General features: G+C 37.7%; 1 protein-coding gene across 5 annotated transcripts in view; it reads left to right on the top strand.

The window, feature by feature from the left end:
* The window catches only part of fgf13 (fibroblast growth factor 13), a 186,943-nt gene that overhangs the window by 122,287 nt on the left and 48,165 nt on the right, over positions 1–16,491 (top strand). The window contains exon 1 of one of the 5 annotated variants that reach the window (XM_012968627.3): positions 14,108–14,215. The exons of the other annotated variants lie outside the window; for them this stretch is intronic. Coding sequence (XP_012824081.1) covers positions 14,185–14,215 — 31 coding nt within the window. The 5' untranslated portion in view covers positions 14,108–14,184. Of the gene's footprint in view, positions 1–14,107; positions 14,216–16,491 lie in introns of those variants that run through there. 5 annotated transcript variants of the gene reach the window in all.

Below are 16,491 nucleotides of genomic sequence, written 5' to 3'. Positions count from 1 at the left end.
TGTGTTTTCATAGTATAATGTTTAATTTTAAAATATAAAAGACTGAATATGTTCTAAGAAGCTGTTTAGAGAACTGAGGTCATGCAAAGATCATTCCCTGCTGCTTTTATAAATAAATATGTTTTAATCTGTAACCATGAAACATGCAATCAGTAATCTGATCATTTATTTTCTTGTACATTTTGTACATGGGGTACAACAAAGAAAATAAGAGTAATTTCTATTTTGCACATCTGAGCGTTTTCCCATTATATCTTTTGAAGCTCAGCATTATTGTACTCGGTGAAATATGTGTTAAAGGGGGTGAGTGAAAGGACATTAGAGCTAAGTAGAGTGTTCAGTTTAATCAGTGTCAGATGCTTTGTGCTGAAGAGTGCAGTGTTGGAAGCAGCAGATCAATGCTGCGGAGTTGTGAAACGCCATCTTGAGTGATGTCATGCTTGTGCTGTGTAATGATTCTGGGCTTTAGGCTCAATCCTTCATAGAAAGAGAATGACAGCGTTCTGTGTTGTGGATCGGTGGAAATGAACATTTATGGCAATGCATTTTTTGCTTCACCTGAGCTTTTTTTTTTTCTCTAGTCTTCCCTCTGATCTATAGAAATGAGATCCTCTACGGCTGAATTGATCCATTTCTTCATCACTTATGGCAATGTCTCCACCTTCATGGTCCTCACTGCACAAGTAATGCTACATTGCTTATTATAAGCTCACCTTTGTATTTGTGATACCATCTGGTGCTATGTTTAGTGCAGATAGATTTTTTTCTGCACTTTAATTAGATTTTGTATGAACTGTGTGAAATTCCCAAGAGAATTGTATCCTCACCATTATCTCCCACGTTATCAATAAATCTCTTCTGAAAAGCTATTGTTCCTGTAAGGCTGCCCTGGAGTATTCTGACGAAAGGAACCTTGAAAAAATTCAATATATCACCTTTTTCTGCCCCTGATTAATGGGTAAGGGTGACTGTGTACCCATCTGTATGTGGAGCTCAGATTTGAGCAATATTTTCACATACTGATAGTGTAAAATTAGATATTACCTCTTAAAAATCCATATGTTGCAGAGCTTCAAGAACAATAACACCAAAAAATGCAAATAATTTCACAGATGATACTATAGGGGGAATTTATGAAAGTGGAGATAGCCCATTTTTGCAGTAAAAGTGGAGTAAAACTGGCGTAAAACACTTTCTCCATATTGACAAACAGAAATCTGCCTAAATTCCAATTCAACCGCCACTTTTCAGTTTTTGGCAAAAGAAAGACAGTTTACAGAAACCTTTGTGAATTTGTCTTATAAACATTATTTTACATCATTTTTTCTACATTTTTTCCCAACATATTCATAATGGAGTAGAGCTTATTGTAACTGTCACTTCACTTAATCACTTCATTGACACTTGCTCCAACCTATCTGTGCCCCCATAGCATGTCCAGGACTACAGAGATGCTTGACAGCATTGACCATCACCTTTAGCTGGGCCCCTTCTGTTTCTAGCAGCCATCTTGGTGTTCAACAAGCAGCACAAGCACACTGGCACCCAAACTGGGGCACTGTGAATTAATTTGTAATGCAAAGGTCTCTAATTGTATTAATTGTTTTTGTACAAAAGAAGTGACATCATTGATGATGCGGTTCCAAAAGGCTTTCTAAACATGAAGCTGTCTGATGTTTTTTATACCTATGACTAGGTGTGTATATACACAAAACACATCAGGATGTATTTATGAATAAAGCTGTTTAAAGGACAATGAAAGGTTAATATAAATTAAAATTAAGTCTAAAGGCATTCTTTTTAAGTACTTACTGCATATCTAAATTCCTAGATCCCTGCTTGCTTCTCTGAGATATGGTGCTGGCAGCTTACAGCAGTGTGAAGACTACAGTGACATCACTGAAATCTCTCTCCCCTTCCTGTAGGCTGCCAGCGGCAGCCTTCCTATTCTATGAGCATGTGTGTAACTTAATCCTGTCTCCTGTTCTGAGCTACACATGCCCACCAGCCAATCAGAAGTGGATCTGGCAGAGGGGAGGGGGGGGAGGGAATGAAACACGTGCAGTATGAAGCAAGGAGGGAAAGGAAGGGAGAATACCTTTTTAGAGATGGCTGCCTGTTCTAGAAAATGTGAAGTAAGTGTGACTGAGTAAATATTTGATTAGGTGAGCCAAAAGTGTGGCGTTTTTACTAAACAATAGGAGGACTATTGGGCAGTATGCTTTTTAAATTTTGACTTGCATTCTCCTTTAACCTTCACCGCTGCCCTGGTTTCCGATTGAGTGCGTGCCAAATGGTGCTTTGATGCACTGCGAATTAAAGCTTAGACTGGCACAACAGTCTCAATAGGAAAAAACATGGTGGGCCCTTATCTTGTAGGGCCCGTTTCCACCAGGCATATATGCATACCTTCTAACTATCCCGATTTTCGTGGACAGTCCCAATTTTCTCCCCCATTCTCCTGCACTGAATGGCAAAAAATATACAAAGTTTCTCAAACTTATTAGTAGCCTTTTGGCAGAGAGCCCAGAATACTTCCTGTCAACACCTGCACGGAGATACAATTGTAACTAATAAGCTAAACAGGTCTCTTGGGGGAACTGAGACTTGCATCTTAAAGGGCAATTTCACCTTTATTAGAAAATCAGTAATAACACATAAAACAATACCCCAAAACCAGTACACGGCTCACTACTTTTTGCTATATCACAGTAACTAAGGCTTCATGAGCTCATGCGATATGTAATACCATAAAATAAAGGTCCTGGAGTGGCCCCGCAAGGGAACCCCTCTAGTCCCCTAAGATATGCTCGCAGACTACACACATGTACGTCCGCCACCCTCGATCTACCTAAAAACTCCAATATATTATGGTATTGATTTTTTGTATACACTATGATACTTATATAGTAGCCTGTATTTGCATGTTTTATTTTGAAATAAAAATATTGAAAAAAAAAAAAAAAAAATACAATACCCCAAAACCCCCAGAAATGTGTTCAAACTTTACATTACCTGGCAAATTTTGTAAAATGGGTGTTTTAATTAGTAATTAGAGGTTATGGTCAGAAAATGGGCGTGGCTAAAATGTTTGCCATGCTACATGTGCCATTTGTCCCTCTTTGCATTTTTCAAATGTTGGGAGGCATGTGTATCTGGGTGTGCTGTATTGCTGTTGACTAGTAATCAGTGGGGTGTAGAGATGTAGTGTGGTGGCACAATAGTGCAGGGGTGGGCCCTTGAGCCACTTCTCCCCATGAGCGCCTATATACACCAGTCTGACACTGTGTGCATGTATCTAGTTGAAATCCATGCTGGCATTTCAAGACCCCAAATGAAGGAAAGCCTTGTAGTTTGATAGAATGTTGTAGTTTTGATAGAAAGCCATATTTACCCATTTTGGATTTCTCAAATGTATTTTCCAAAAAGATATGTTTTTTTGGGGTGAAACAAATTTTAGAGGATTATTTGGCCTTGGAATCTAAAGTACAGTATGCTTATTTCGGTGGTCATTCTTTACTATTTTCGTAGTGTTTTTGACAAATAAAAGTAAAAAATCTCCATAAAACTATATGTATATATATATATATATATATATATTGGTATCTGTACATTCATGAAACATACCGATTTCAAAATCAGTTGTATTTCCACATATAAATTAACATCTTTTTTGTAATATATATCCCTATAGCATTTTTTTGGTATTTAGACTGTTACATTTTGTTACAGAAATGGAATTACACAAACATTTAGAAAACAATTAGAAAGCCCAGCTTGTCCTTAAATTCATAAACAATGTTTGCAAAATGTAATCCAAAAGACAAAATCTGGAAACTGTTTAAAATAGAAATTCACAAAAGTTTAAATTCCAACAAATCTGTCTTCAGTCTTATTTTGTCTCTGTATCACCTCTCTATATTTCTAGCTTCCACTTGCACTGTGCCCTTTAAAGCTGAAGTCCTGATTTTTTTTTATTGGAGAATGTTCTAATGCATTTAATTATGGATGAACTGCCATCCTCACCCATCCCAATGCCCCCCCATTGAAACACAAATATGATGATTTATAGAAACAGTGCAGAAAATTGGAGACTAATTGTCTTATTAATCAATTTTTGGGTTTGTGAATTTGTTTTTCTAATTTCAAATGTTTGCTTATGAATAAGGAAAACTGGTTCCAATAAAAAAAAACCTTGAATATCTTTAATTTGAGTTTACATATTTGAAAAAATCGAAAATCTCAATTTGAAAATATGGTTTGACTTTGTCTAGGACAACTACCATTGACTTTTACATAAACTCACAAGCTTTTAGATGCCGAAGTTTTAGATTTGGATTTTTTTTCCCTTAATAAATACCAGACAGATAGAGTTTTTGAACCATAATTCGAATTATGTGTGAAACTCAAACTCAAATGTTGATGTCACCCCCTAAGTGGACAAATTACCCAGGGCATTTCCATTTTATGAACTACTTTAGTAGAAGGATGGAACTCTGTTGTAATTGCTGTATTTCCAGAACTGGAGTAGCCTAAAATCCAGACCCAAATCTTTACTGAGCACTGGAACTCTCATCATCATCATCATCTTCTTCTTGCCATGCTTTCTAATAACTGTATTGTGTTTATTGTCTTTACTGTGTGTCTTGGTTCAGACACTTCCAAATGCAATTCCAGGAATTTGAAATCTTCCACTGCAAATGTGTCAGCCATGAGGGGATCAACGTGTTATAATATCTGGAAGTGGAAACTACAGTTCATATCTGACAGCTGTCAGGTCCTTCCTGCACAGCTGTTTATCTGAGCACATGGTAACCAAGAAACCATTAACATTTTCACATTAATTAAAGGGCAACAGTGAAAGCCAAATAATAAGTTGCAGTACTAGTTCAAAGATTTGTTTATTGTGTAATCAAGTTCATCTATAAGTTTTTTAATGTTGTTTTGCTTACCACTATCAATTCTCCTGAGATAAATGGAATATGTAACTTTCCTGCATGTTGAGTCAGTGTGCTGCAATGAACACTGGATAGTGTTAGTAGATAGATATACGCAGCCCCTGGAACTGTCACATGCTGTGAACATGCCCCTATGTTATCTCTCTTGGGAGTTGTAATAAGAGCAGCTTTCAGCACTATAAACTGTATTTCTGGATGGCCTAACATTCTTGATAGCAGATATATTTTAAAAGACTTGAAGAAACCTAAATAAATATATCTCTGACACCTACAAGAGAGGAATTCAGAAATGCTGTAGAAGAAAGCCACTGGCATGTTTATCATTTTGACAGCGGCTCTACAGCATTGCATGGAGGGGTAGATTGGGCAAGATGGAAGCAAAGATGGGATGTCAGTGTGCTCACTCAGCCTTACACATGTAGGGTTGGGAGCCAGGGCTGCAGAAACAATGGAAGTGATGTGTAGGCAGGAGGATTGGCAGCCAGGCTGTTGACAGTATAGTCAGTGCAGATACTCTATCCTCTGGCATCATACAGCAATGTGTGAAAAAGAGGTGGCCCCATGCTTTCATAAGTTCTGCAATTATTTATTACATGCAGGATATTTAACATAGGCTGCAGTATATGTTTAATGTTAAACTGATTATATATTTTAATAATAATAATAATAATAATAATAATAATAATACACATTTCCCAATGCAGGCATCCAAAGACTGGCAGAGGGTACTGGGTGATGCAGTCTAGAGTTCTGCGCTACAGGATCCAGTGAGCCTCCTATTCTCTATCACATAAACTAGGCTTTCTCAGTAACATGGAAATTTAACTTGTAATACTTTCACAATCAACTCAATAATGTGGAAAGGCAGCTGATGTAACTTCATCTGTTTCTACAAAAAGACTTGGCTGACATCTTTACATCTCGCAAGCACGCAAGTCATATGGCAAACTCATTAGGCCACTATTATTGACGGTATCTGATATTTCCTGTTCAGATCAGACTTGCCACTTTCACATAAATAATGCTCTTAGCCGCAGTTAGTTTGGCATTTGTCTTAGTTACCAAACATTCCAAAGTCACTTTTGTACTTGAATTGAGTATTTGAATTCTACTTTCTTACAGACTGTCTGTGTATCAGAAAATATGGTAATGCAGTGTGGTCTAAATCAGTTGTAGTGCCAGCCCAATCTGGGCATGTATGCTTTAAGGCAATCAGTGAAAAGAAAAAAGACACAATTATTGTATAAGCACACCTGCAGGTGTGCTTATACAATAATTGTGTCTTTTTTCTTTTCACTGCTTGTAAATCATTAACACAATGTGTGCACCCTGAGGCTTTAGTGCAGGGTTATTTCCTCTTTTTTGTTCATAATTGCTTTAAGGCAATGGCACATGGGAGATTCACACTTGATTTCCAAGTTAGTGGGTGGGCAACAAACGCTCTTAGTTGGCCCTATACTGGGAACTGCCCAGTTATTGACTGCTTTATATGTTACTCTGTATGTCCAATGTATGAAACCCACCTATTGCACAGCGCTGCAGAATATGTTCGCGCTTTATAAATAAATGTTAATAATAATAATAATAACTGCACTTGCAGGTCAGGTTAGTGTTGCTTAAAAATCCCCACCACCACATTTCCTAGCAATAATGGCTTGACCCAACATGGATCCATAGCTTTCATAGCATCCCACAATATTTTGTGCTCAGTGGCATAAATACTGTAGATGTTACTAGGTCCACAGCAAATTTGATTTAGGGTCCCAAAACTTTGGTAAGATGACCAAGGGTTGTCCTATTAACACAGACAAGAGCACTGTATTATCAATGTCACTGATGCCTCATTTTGAATACATAATATGTAATAGGGTTATACTTACTCTCTCCAACATGCAGTACTTCGTGGAATGCTAGGAAAGCTAGTTATAGAAGTTTTACTGCAGTGGAAGTGCCACAACTTGGACCAAATTGAATTATCCTATCAACCTGCAAACATGAATAACACATAGCTCTTATAGCAGTGCATACTGCATTCACACTATGTGCTTGGGCAGCACCAGAAACCCAGTTTGTCTTTGATATATTTGTGCACTGTTATTTCCTCTCTACAAAGTTGTATAAAGTACGGTTTTATAACTAACATGCTTATCTTGCTAAATCTTATTTTGCTAATGTGTCCCTAGTGTACAGCTCATCTCTATAAATCCCCTTGCACTTTAACCAAATAGAGCACAATATATCATTTGCAGTAATAGAAATGTTTCCTTTGCTCCTACTAACAGCTTATTCTAAGAAAATGGTTTTATAGCTTTCAACTAGAAACTAGAATTTTCAGTATTTTGAGGAATTTGAGAGAATGCTGCCCTCAGCAGGTGGACTAAGATCCTTATTTGTATGCTAGCGAAACTGTAGCAGTGGGTTTTTATAACTGTAAAATACATAAGCACTGAACTGGTAGTTGTGGAAAGCTAATAACACACATAGGGATGATGGGTGTAATGATTAGAGCAGTACCATTTATGTACAAGGCAATAACTTTTACTGGATTTATAGATTACACATTAAGTAAAATAAACACTAGTTATACAGACTTCTCTACTCGTAAAATGATCCTTCGTTACCAACAAACTTATACTACACGTATTATACTACAAGCTACATTCCCAAATAACTTTTGCAAATATTAGATATTTTTGACATCTGTGCCAATTTAGTATTGGTAACATAATTTGGAAAAGAAGAGCCATATTTGCCACAGAAGCCTTTATGTAAAGGTTAACTAGGAATTGAGATGATGTTGTAGTGATCACAAATAAACTATCCCATGATACACTAAAATACAAGGGTTGTTAATAACTGTATTTACCTAAATGCACTTCCTATACACATTAAGATCCACTCGCTTGGCGATCTTCTCCCAATACCCCCACCTACGGGTGGGTGATATCGGGAAAATGTAGGCTAATTCGAAAAGCCCTGGGGCCAAACGATCAATTATAACGGGAGCAATGGGCGCAGTCGGTTCGGGGACCGCATTCGGTCCCCGATCTGACTAAATCTTTTAACCAGCCCGATCGATATCTGGCCAATTTCAGGCCAGATATCGGTCGGGCATGCCCCTCGGGCCCTACATGGGCCGATAAGCTGCTGAATCGGTCCAAGGGACCGATATCGGCAGTTAGAATCAGCCCGTGTATGGCCACCTTTACAGTGAACAAGAGACTTGTTTAAGCACAATATAACTATTATATTTATCATACACTTCTGTTATAAGGTGAATGAAGTAGTGCCGTATGACCCATTGTAGAACACATTGCATGTGATTCACTGGTATCTTTGCCACTCCACTCGTATTTACTCAGCTGGTAATAGTGATGCACGATGCCAATGTTATTAATAGAGAAAAACATAAAAATATAGGAAGGCCTGTTTTTTTCCAGAAAAGATGGCGACATTATTCACTTGTCAAAAAGCAAGATGCCAATTTTTAAGTAACATTTGACTACCAATTCTAATTATACTGTCACTATCTTATATCATCCAACTAAAATGGAAACTGGATCAGATAGGGACTGACCAGTATTTTCTCAGGTTTACTTTACCATGAGACTTATTTGTGTTTTAACCCTGTTCTGCACAAATCTGCAGTCCTGTGCTCTTTTATTATACATAAGGTATTTTGATTTTAAAGGAATGATTTCAATCATTTTAGTTAAAGTATTGGGAACAAGTGTTCTCTTGTTTTCTTTTATATACAAATGCATCTAGAGGTTACTGCTGCCCTCTAAATAATTACTCTAATTTATATACTTGGGTTTTAACATACAGTATATGATATTTGTACAGTGCCATTTTACACATAGTCCACTAGAGGGCACTGCAGTTGTAGGCAATGCTATATTATTCTTAAGAAACTGTCAACATTTAAAAAAAATGCCAGCAGTACAATATAAATGAAAAAAAGCTACTGGGTCACTTTACATTAATATGTTTATGGGGTATGGTTACTTTTGGATAAAGGAGCAAAGTAGCTATGCCTGTATGACCCTGCTGAAAGTCACCTTGTGCCTGCCATATTATTTTCTTCTTAGGGATCTTTGGCATTGATCACTACTTCCCTGTAGACCAAAACATTGTGTGCCATTGCCTTTATAACAGAGTTAGAACAGATTATAAAATCAATTGTTTTTAACACTGTAGCCTTTAGAACCCTTCACCGAAGAGCTGTTTAGCTAAGAATGTAGAGAAAAGAAGGAGAAAGACAAACTACTGCTCAGACCTTCGTGCCTAGTTCTTTTAAACCATTTTAGGTAATCCATAGGAATGAGACAAATGAAAATTGTATCACTCAAGGAAAAAAATGTGCAGATTTTGTGAGCAGTAAGTGCTGAATTTCCCACCACAAAGTATGGTGCTGCATGCTGCAGTTGATGTAAGGGATATACCACGTGCAGCATTCTGATTGCTGCCATTATCACCTACAGATGTGACAACACCATTATATTGAGTATAAAAATGATTTAGACATTCTATTTTCTTATACTTGAACCAAGAGAAAGTTAATTGGAAATGTAATTGTGCTTTCTAGACTATAGAATTGCTTTTACAACAATGTAACTATGCACATTTCACTCTTCTCCTGCAATAAAATCGAGCAAGGAAATCATTATTATCGATGTACATTGTTGATTATGTCCAGTAGATGGCAACAGAGTACAGTAAAAGTAGGGAAATATCTAATTTTTCCACAGTGTTTGTTCTGAGTGTGTATCGTACAGTGGTTTTAATATTTCTACTGTATAATGTTCCGTAAGTAGAAAATACAGGTGAGATTCATGCAGAAAAAAAGCAGGTAAAGCAGATTTATAAAATCTAAATTAAGGCCTGTGCCCTTGTACTTTAATGTGAACCCAATAATCACTTGTCTGTAGTACTTGCTATTTTACAACCCACTGGATATCGCAGAGGTCAATAGATAATAAACAATCAAGGCCAAGGCAATAACTTTCTTGTTTTAGCAAATATGGGACAACCCGCATGGCACACATGCTCGTATTCTTGTAATTAAATATATATAGCTGTAATAACCTACTCATCATATAGATTTGCTACTGATTTTACATAACTGGACAGAAATTAGCATCCAGCTGGGTCATGCATGGGCACAAACTTTGCCCTCCTCAGTCTAGGGTGATCAATAGTGGAAAAAATACCGGCATTGCTAAACTTCTTCTCTATTAATAACATTATCAACAAGTATAATTTTTACTAGCCAGGATGGTAAAAGACTTGCCACTTGGCAAACCTAGTGGTTGAAACAGACAAAACCCAAGCAGATCTTTGTATGGCATGGCTTCATATAAAGAGAGAGGCTGTACCTGGAATATGGTTTAATTCTAGAATACAGCAATGGGCGTTCCAATTGTTGTACAAATCTTTTAAAAAAAATAAATACACTCAAGGGTGCCAATATATTAGGTGCTCCCAGTGTATATAATTGCTATTTTTTTTCCCCAGACCAGTGCTCCAGTTTAGTAAAAATGTCACTAGGCCAATAAGAGCTTCACTGCCTACTTGATAGTATTTCCCAAGAGGCTTTATTTAAGTTTGCCACCTGGTTTTGACTTGGGCATGTCAAAACTCCTTGCCTGGTTTTCCAAATTAGAGAAACCAGGGAGGACTCTCTTAGATTGACAGTGGCAATCAGCTAATTGCCAATCTCCACGTCATAACCCAACCCCTGCCCCGTGACGACAACGCATCCCCCCCCCACCCAGGTTTCCCCCAGTCAAATGGTGGCAACTCTAGCTCTCTTGCAGTTGTTCTGGGATAATGCACGGGCGTTTCTGGCCCCTGAGCCGCCTGAGGCAGCTCCTCCAATGGCGCCCCCCCCCCTCGGCCGCCCCCCGCACTTACCTTTACAGCGCCGGAGAGGGTCGCATCACTAGCGTAGAGAGCACAATTGCGCTCTCTGCATTAGCAGAGCCAAATTTCTATTTTAAAAACCGAAAATGTAGCTCTTAAAGTTACCAGGGGGGATTTTTGCCGCCCCCTGGTAACTTCGGCGGCACTGCCACCTGAGGCGAGTTCCTCAATTTGCCTCATGGCAGCAGCGCCCCTGGGATAGAGTAAGAAATTCAAATTTGCAATTGTGCAAGTCTAATGCAAGGGAGCCTTCTAAAATGTTACAAAAATGGAGGGGTGGTGGCTAGTGAGTAAGATCCCCAAACTGGTGTAATTTTTACTGAACAGGATCACCAGTCCTGGGGAAAAAAGTTTGCAATTTAATACACTGCAAAGTGCTGCAAATATTGGCACCTCCCAGCATATTAACCTTGCCTGTCCTTAAGAGTGATATTGACATGGAAAAATTGCTTTTCAATAGATAAATGTACTTAGAAAGGTCATGTTGATCATTTTTTATTTTTTAAGTAATTGTTACTTGAAGTTCCTAAACCTGACTGTTTTGCCAACCTGACTGTCCCTAACAGGTGCAGTGTCAAGACACCCCTTCCCCATTTGACCAAACCCCATACCATCTTATCCCCAATAAACACAGACACCTTGGTTGGAATGGAAAGGCCCTAGTTGTTTATTTATACACCATAACACTAAATGTAAATTATTATAACATTAGCAGCTTGTAACCAAAAAAATTATATAACGTTTATATAGCCCTAAACCAGGCTGCCTACATTCCCGTCAGGACCCCAAGTCAGCCAAGCTACTTCCACTCCTTGTTAAATGTCCCATTTTAACTTCCCCTGGGGCTCAGTGTAAAGGTACCCTCAACCAGCTGCAACACCAAACTCGCCTCAGAGGGAGGATGGAATGCTGTGAACTGCTGTTCCTTCAATGTCCAGACTGAAAAGGTTGGCCCCACATCACCCTTGGTAACTCTGCCCAACCCAGACAATGCCCGGGCAATTTGAACTGATTAATCACAGCGCCCAAGAGGGTAGGAGGTGCAAGGTATGGCAAAATTATTAAGCTCATGCATAGACAATGCTATTTTGTATTTAAAAAGAAATTTAATTTTAGGTGTCAGTATCTCTTAAAAGAAATACCAGGATTATTAGACAATTACCAATTTATTAAAGTAAATTAGTAATTGCTATAGCCACATCCTTGTAATACCTTTGGAATAAATACCTAGCCAACAAATAATGTATATCATAATAAGTGACCTATTAAAGAATTGTACCAAATTGGCATACATACATCAGTATATATTGCCCTATTACATATTTTACTCTGAGACACCATTTTGTGATGTGCTGTGCACTCCCTCAGAGAACACCTGACAGGAAATAATGCAGCTCTAACTGTAAAGGTCCCCATACACCACAAGATCTGCTTGTTTGGCGATGTTGCCAAGCGAGCGGATCTTCTCCCGATATCCCCCACCTACGGGTGAGCGATATCGGGAGAATCCAGGGTAATGGATATACTTTTCCTATACCCTCCATTATAATTAGATCGTTTGGCGGGTATAGGAAAAGTCGGTCCGGGGACCGCATCAACGAGCCGATGCGCTCCCCGATCCGACTAGATTTTCTAACCTGCCCAATCAAGATCTGGACGATTTCAGGCCAGATATCGGTCGGGCAGGCCTGTCGGGAGTTCACATACACGGCCCGATTAGGTGCCGAATCGGTCTAAGGGACTGATATCGGCAGCTACTATCGGCTCGTGTATGGGGACCTTTACAGGTAGAGGTGTAGCAGTAAGAGACAGAGCTCTGTCCATTAATTGGATGATGTAACCTAGTATTGTGTGTGCCCTTGGTTTGTTTGTGTGCACAGGGAATCATATGAGCCAGCTGGCAGTACTGGGCTGCAATCTGTGACTGTTCCGAAAAAGAACTCCACTGTATGTTGGTGTGAATATCAGAAACTCTTCATCTTTTAGTTACACAACCACTAATTTGCCTAACTTTTTAAACATTAAGGCTTATTTACTAATGTCAGTGCAACTGCAAAGCACAAAAATACTTGTGTCCATACATACACCTTAGGAACTTGCACTGACAGGTCGTCAAACCACACCATATTTAATTGTGAGATATTGGTTGCATTGACAGAAGGGAAACCAGGATTACCAGCCTGGACCTCATAGTTACTCCCGGGTTCCATTAGAATCTTGCATCAATAGCTGCAACTGAATTGTGTCATTCACACACAAATTAAGTAAAAAAAGTGCTTGACAACTTGCCCAAGTTGTGATGGACAGACATTAGTGGCGTTACTATATATACAGCAAAAGATTTTTCTGCAGGGGAGCCCGGTGCGACAAAGTTAATTACATTCCAAACAGATCCCTTACCTGTACTATATCACATAAAATATAAACTATAATGAACTGCAAAGACACTAGCCTAATACTACATGCAGGTGTGTGACATACTATATTGCATAAAATATATAATGGATTGACAAGGCACTATCCCAATATTACAGTATATATATGCATGTAATTATGTCTAACATAGAATCCCTCCCACCACCACCACTGTTATTATTCCGTGAATTTAAAATGGCAAAGCTATGAGTAAATGGTGTAGTATTTTCCTGTAAGAGGAAGCCCAGTCTTTGTTTCGCAATCAATTAGCATTTTCGAATGGAAAAGCATAATATCCATGAAGTATCACTGAAAATATTGGTATCATCTAAAAAATGTGTTATTTTAAATGCATCCTTTGCTTGTGGTTTTTAATGCTTCTAAATATTTAAACTCTACAAAACAGTAAAAAGGAAAAAAAATAAAAAACAATGTTCCTTGCACTAAGCATCCTTGTTCTGTTCCTGTTTGTAAAATGCAGTAAAATCTAGCAAACAAGGCCATCATGCTGGGAGAGCTAATCTGATGTGAGCTGGTGTCCAGTTACAAGCCTTTTTCGTAATTCTAGAAGCCAGAGAATAAATTCTGTGCTAAAAAATAATGTGTTTAGCTCTGAATAAAAGGACGGGGCGACATTCAGGTCCAAGAAATTGTTAGCTATTGCCAGAACATTTCAGCTACGTGATGAATCATTAATGATCTCTGAAAGTCATAATGGTCTGTCATTAATGCCCATTAATGATCTCTGTTTACCACTACTATGGGCTTGATGGTTCTGGCCAGTACCTTAGAGAATTCTTTAAATATGCCTTAAACTTTCCCTGTCTATCTGCCTGCTGCAAATGTAGAGTGCAGTTGTGTCTGTAAGCTTCTCCTGAAAAGAAAGATGGCTTTGGGCTTAAGAAAGTCATATTCAGGTAAGGCATTGCATTTAACTAGGACAAAATCTTTCTTTCTGTATTTTAGCACTAAATGCATGCTTTTAAAAAAGAGTGCTTTGCTATACTTAATCACACAATACAGAACTGTAATACGTTGTATATCTCTAGGAGTACATTTGTTATTTCAAAAAAAGAATAAATGCTAGTTTTGTGCCTTGGGGATTAGTAAACTCATTTAGAAATGCCTTGTTTCCTTGAAATTGTGTTACTGAATATAACAGAATACACTCTTTTGACTAGAGATACGAAATACATGTTTTCTCTTTCCTTTAACATGGATTTTGCTGATTTCTGCTGAATGGGTACATATGGGTCCAAATATAAATAATTTGGGATGCCACAGTCTGTGTGCTAAGTGATATAAACATTGCAATAGAATATCAGCCTGCCCTATTTGTGTTGGTTTTTTTTTAATAGGAAGCCTTTGTTTATGCACATTACAGTAGAAAGATTTAAAGAGATTTGTGAACCAACGCCCTAAGATGAAGATTAGCTTTTTTTCTCATTCTGTCTGGCTGGATCACTAGGGATTAATCTGAGTGGATGGCCACCCTTACAAAATCATTTTGGCAGTTTGGAAAAATAAATTGCCCTCCCCAAGAGGAATGGAGGGGACTGTGGTAATACATTTTCTAATACATCTTATATAGGATAACAGTTCTGCTTATACTGAAGTAGTGTTTTTGTGGACATTTTTAAAAATGTGGTTCCTTGTAGTGCTGCATTCAGACAATACAGTTACTTTATGTAGGACATATTTTATCTTCTGTCATGGCTGGAGTTTTAGCAGTAAGTTTGCCAAATGGGTAAGCCTGTGAATGTTTATATGTGACAGCAAATAGAATAATTTACTTTTATTCAGCTTTCATTATATGCAGCAGGACAGTTGACTATATTAAATTCCATTAAATGATTTCATTAAGTAGTTATAGCCCTTTGTGTTTATATAGTGAACATCTTTTAGAGACAGTGGACTAAAGGAATGGCTCAGACCTAATGGCAATATATATTTTTTAGGTCTTTTAGTCTTTAGGATAAGGCAGGTGTAATATTTTAGACTCTATATAATATACTTTCCTAACTGATACACATATTGAGAAAGTATAACAGAGATGCTTATAATAACTATGGGCACGTTATTTCCTCAGCATCACATTTCAGCTGGTTAAGTCTGCTAATGCAAGAGTAAGTAGATTTTGTATTTTCCTGGTGTGCTGAGTACTTCTTGTGTATTGGTACAGCACCAGAGTACAGCTGCCTTACAGCAACTTTTTAGGTCACTGCCAGCAACTTGAAAAACAGCTTTAAAGAGTGCAAACGGGTTCAGCCTATCATTGTTTAGTGATGGGTACCTTTAATTGCCACGGTTTCTTACCGCTGTAACTCCAGCATGCATGGTGGATATATATATATATATATATATATATATATATATAGTCCATGGAAATGTAGAAGCAGTAATATGGATGTCTGAACTGTATATCTCTCTACATCCTCCTAAAACCTAAAATAGATCATGGTGTGGTGTCTAAAATATATCTTTCCTTTCACAGAGGCAGCACTGGAGATCTCACTTATTGATTATTACCCCTTTTAATCAGAGTTCTCTTTTTTTTATTTGTTTCTAAAATATCCTTTCTTTAGAGTTGAAAGAACACACCGCGTTGTAAATAATCTCTCTGTGCTTTAATGTTCCGCAATGTTTCAATTGAATTTATTTAAAGATTACAATTATATAAGAAGCATTTTACAGAGTTTTAAAGGGGACTAGACCCTATATTAAAATACATTTTTAATTTTTCTTCAGTTAAATACACAAGCATACATATTTTAAGATTATGATATTTGTCTGTATTTGTCTATATATGAAGACTTTGTACTGGCTACTTTGACAAGAAAACATGAAACATAATTATGAAATAGCGCCCCCGCTGGCTTGACTGCCTAGTGGAGCTCACTAAACAAATCAGTCTTTAACAACAAGACTATCCTCTTTTTACTCATCAAGAACAGCAATACAAACATTTTACTGTCAGTATAATACTCCATTAAATGCTTTGCCAATGTTGAATAGAGCAGGAAGTAACTGAAGAATTGATTCCTACTGAGTACTGTAAGTTTGGACTGCCAGCTTTCAGATCTATGTTGATCTTTTCTTCATAAATGTTATAACAAGTGCTATTGGTTAATCAAGTTATCACCTGGCTTTTATCCACTCGCCTTTCATTTAATGAGAGCTTCTACTCTGTATT

Source organism: Xenopus tropicalis, chromosome 8 (genome assembly GCF_000004195.4).
Source record: "Xenopus tropicalis strain Nigerian chromosome 8, UCB_Xtro_10.0, whole genome shotgun sequence".
Classification (NCBI taxonomy): domain Eukaryota; kingdom Metazoa; phylum Chordata; class Amphibia; order Anura; family Pipidae; genus Xenopus; species Xenopus tropicalis.
This window is presented reverse-complemented; position numbering and strand designations above follow the sequence as displayed.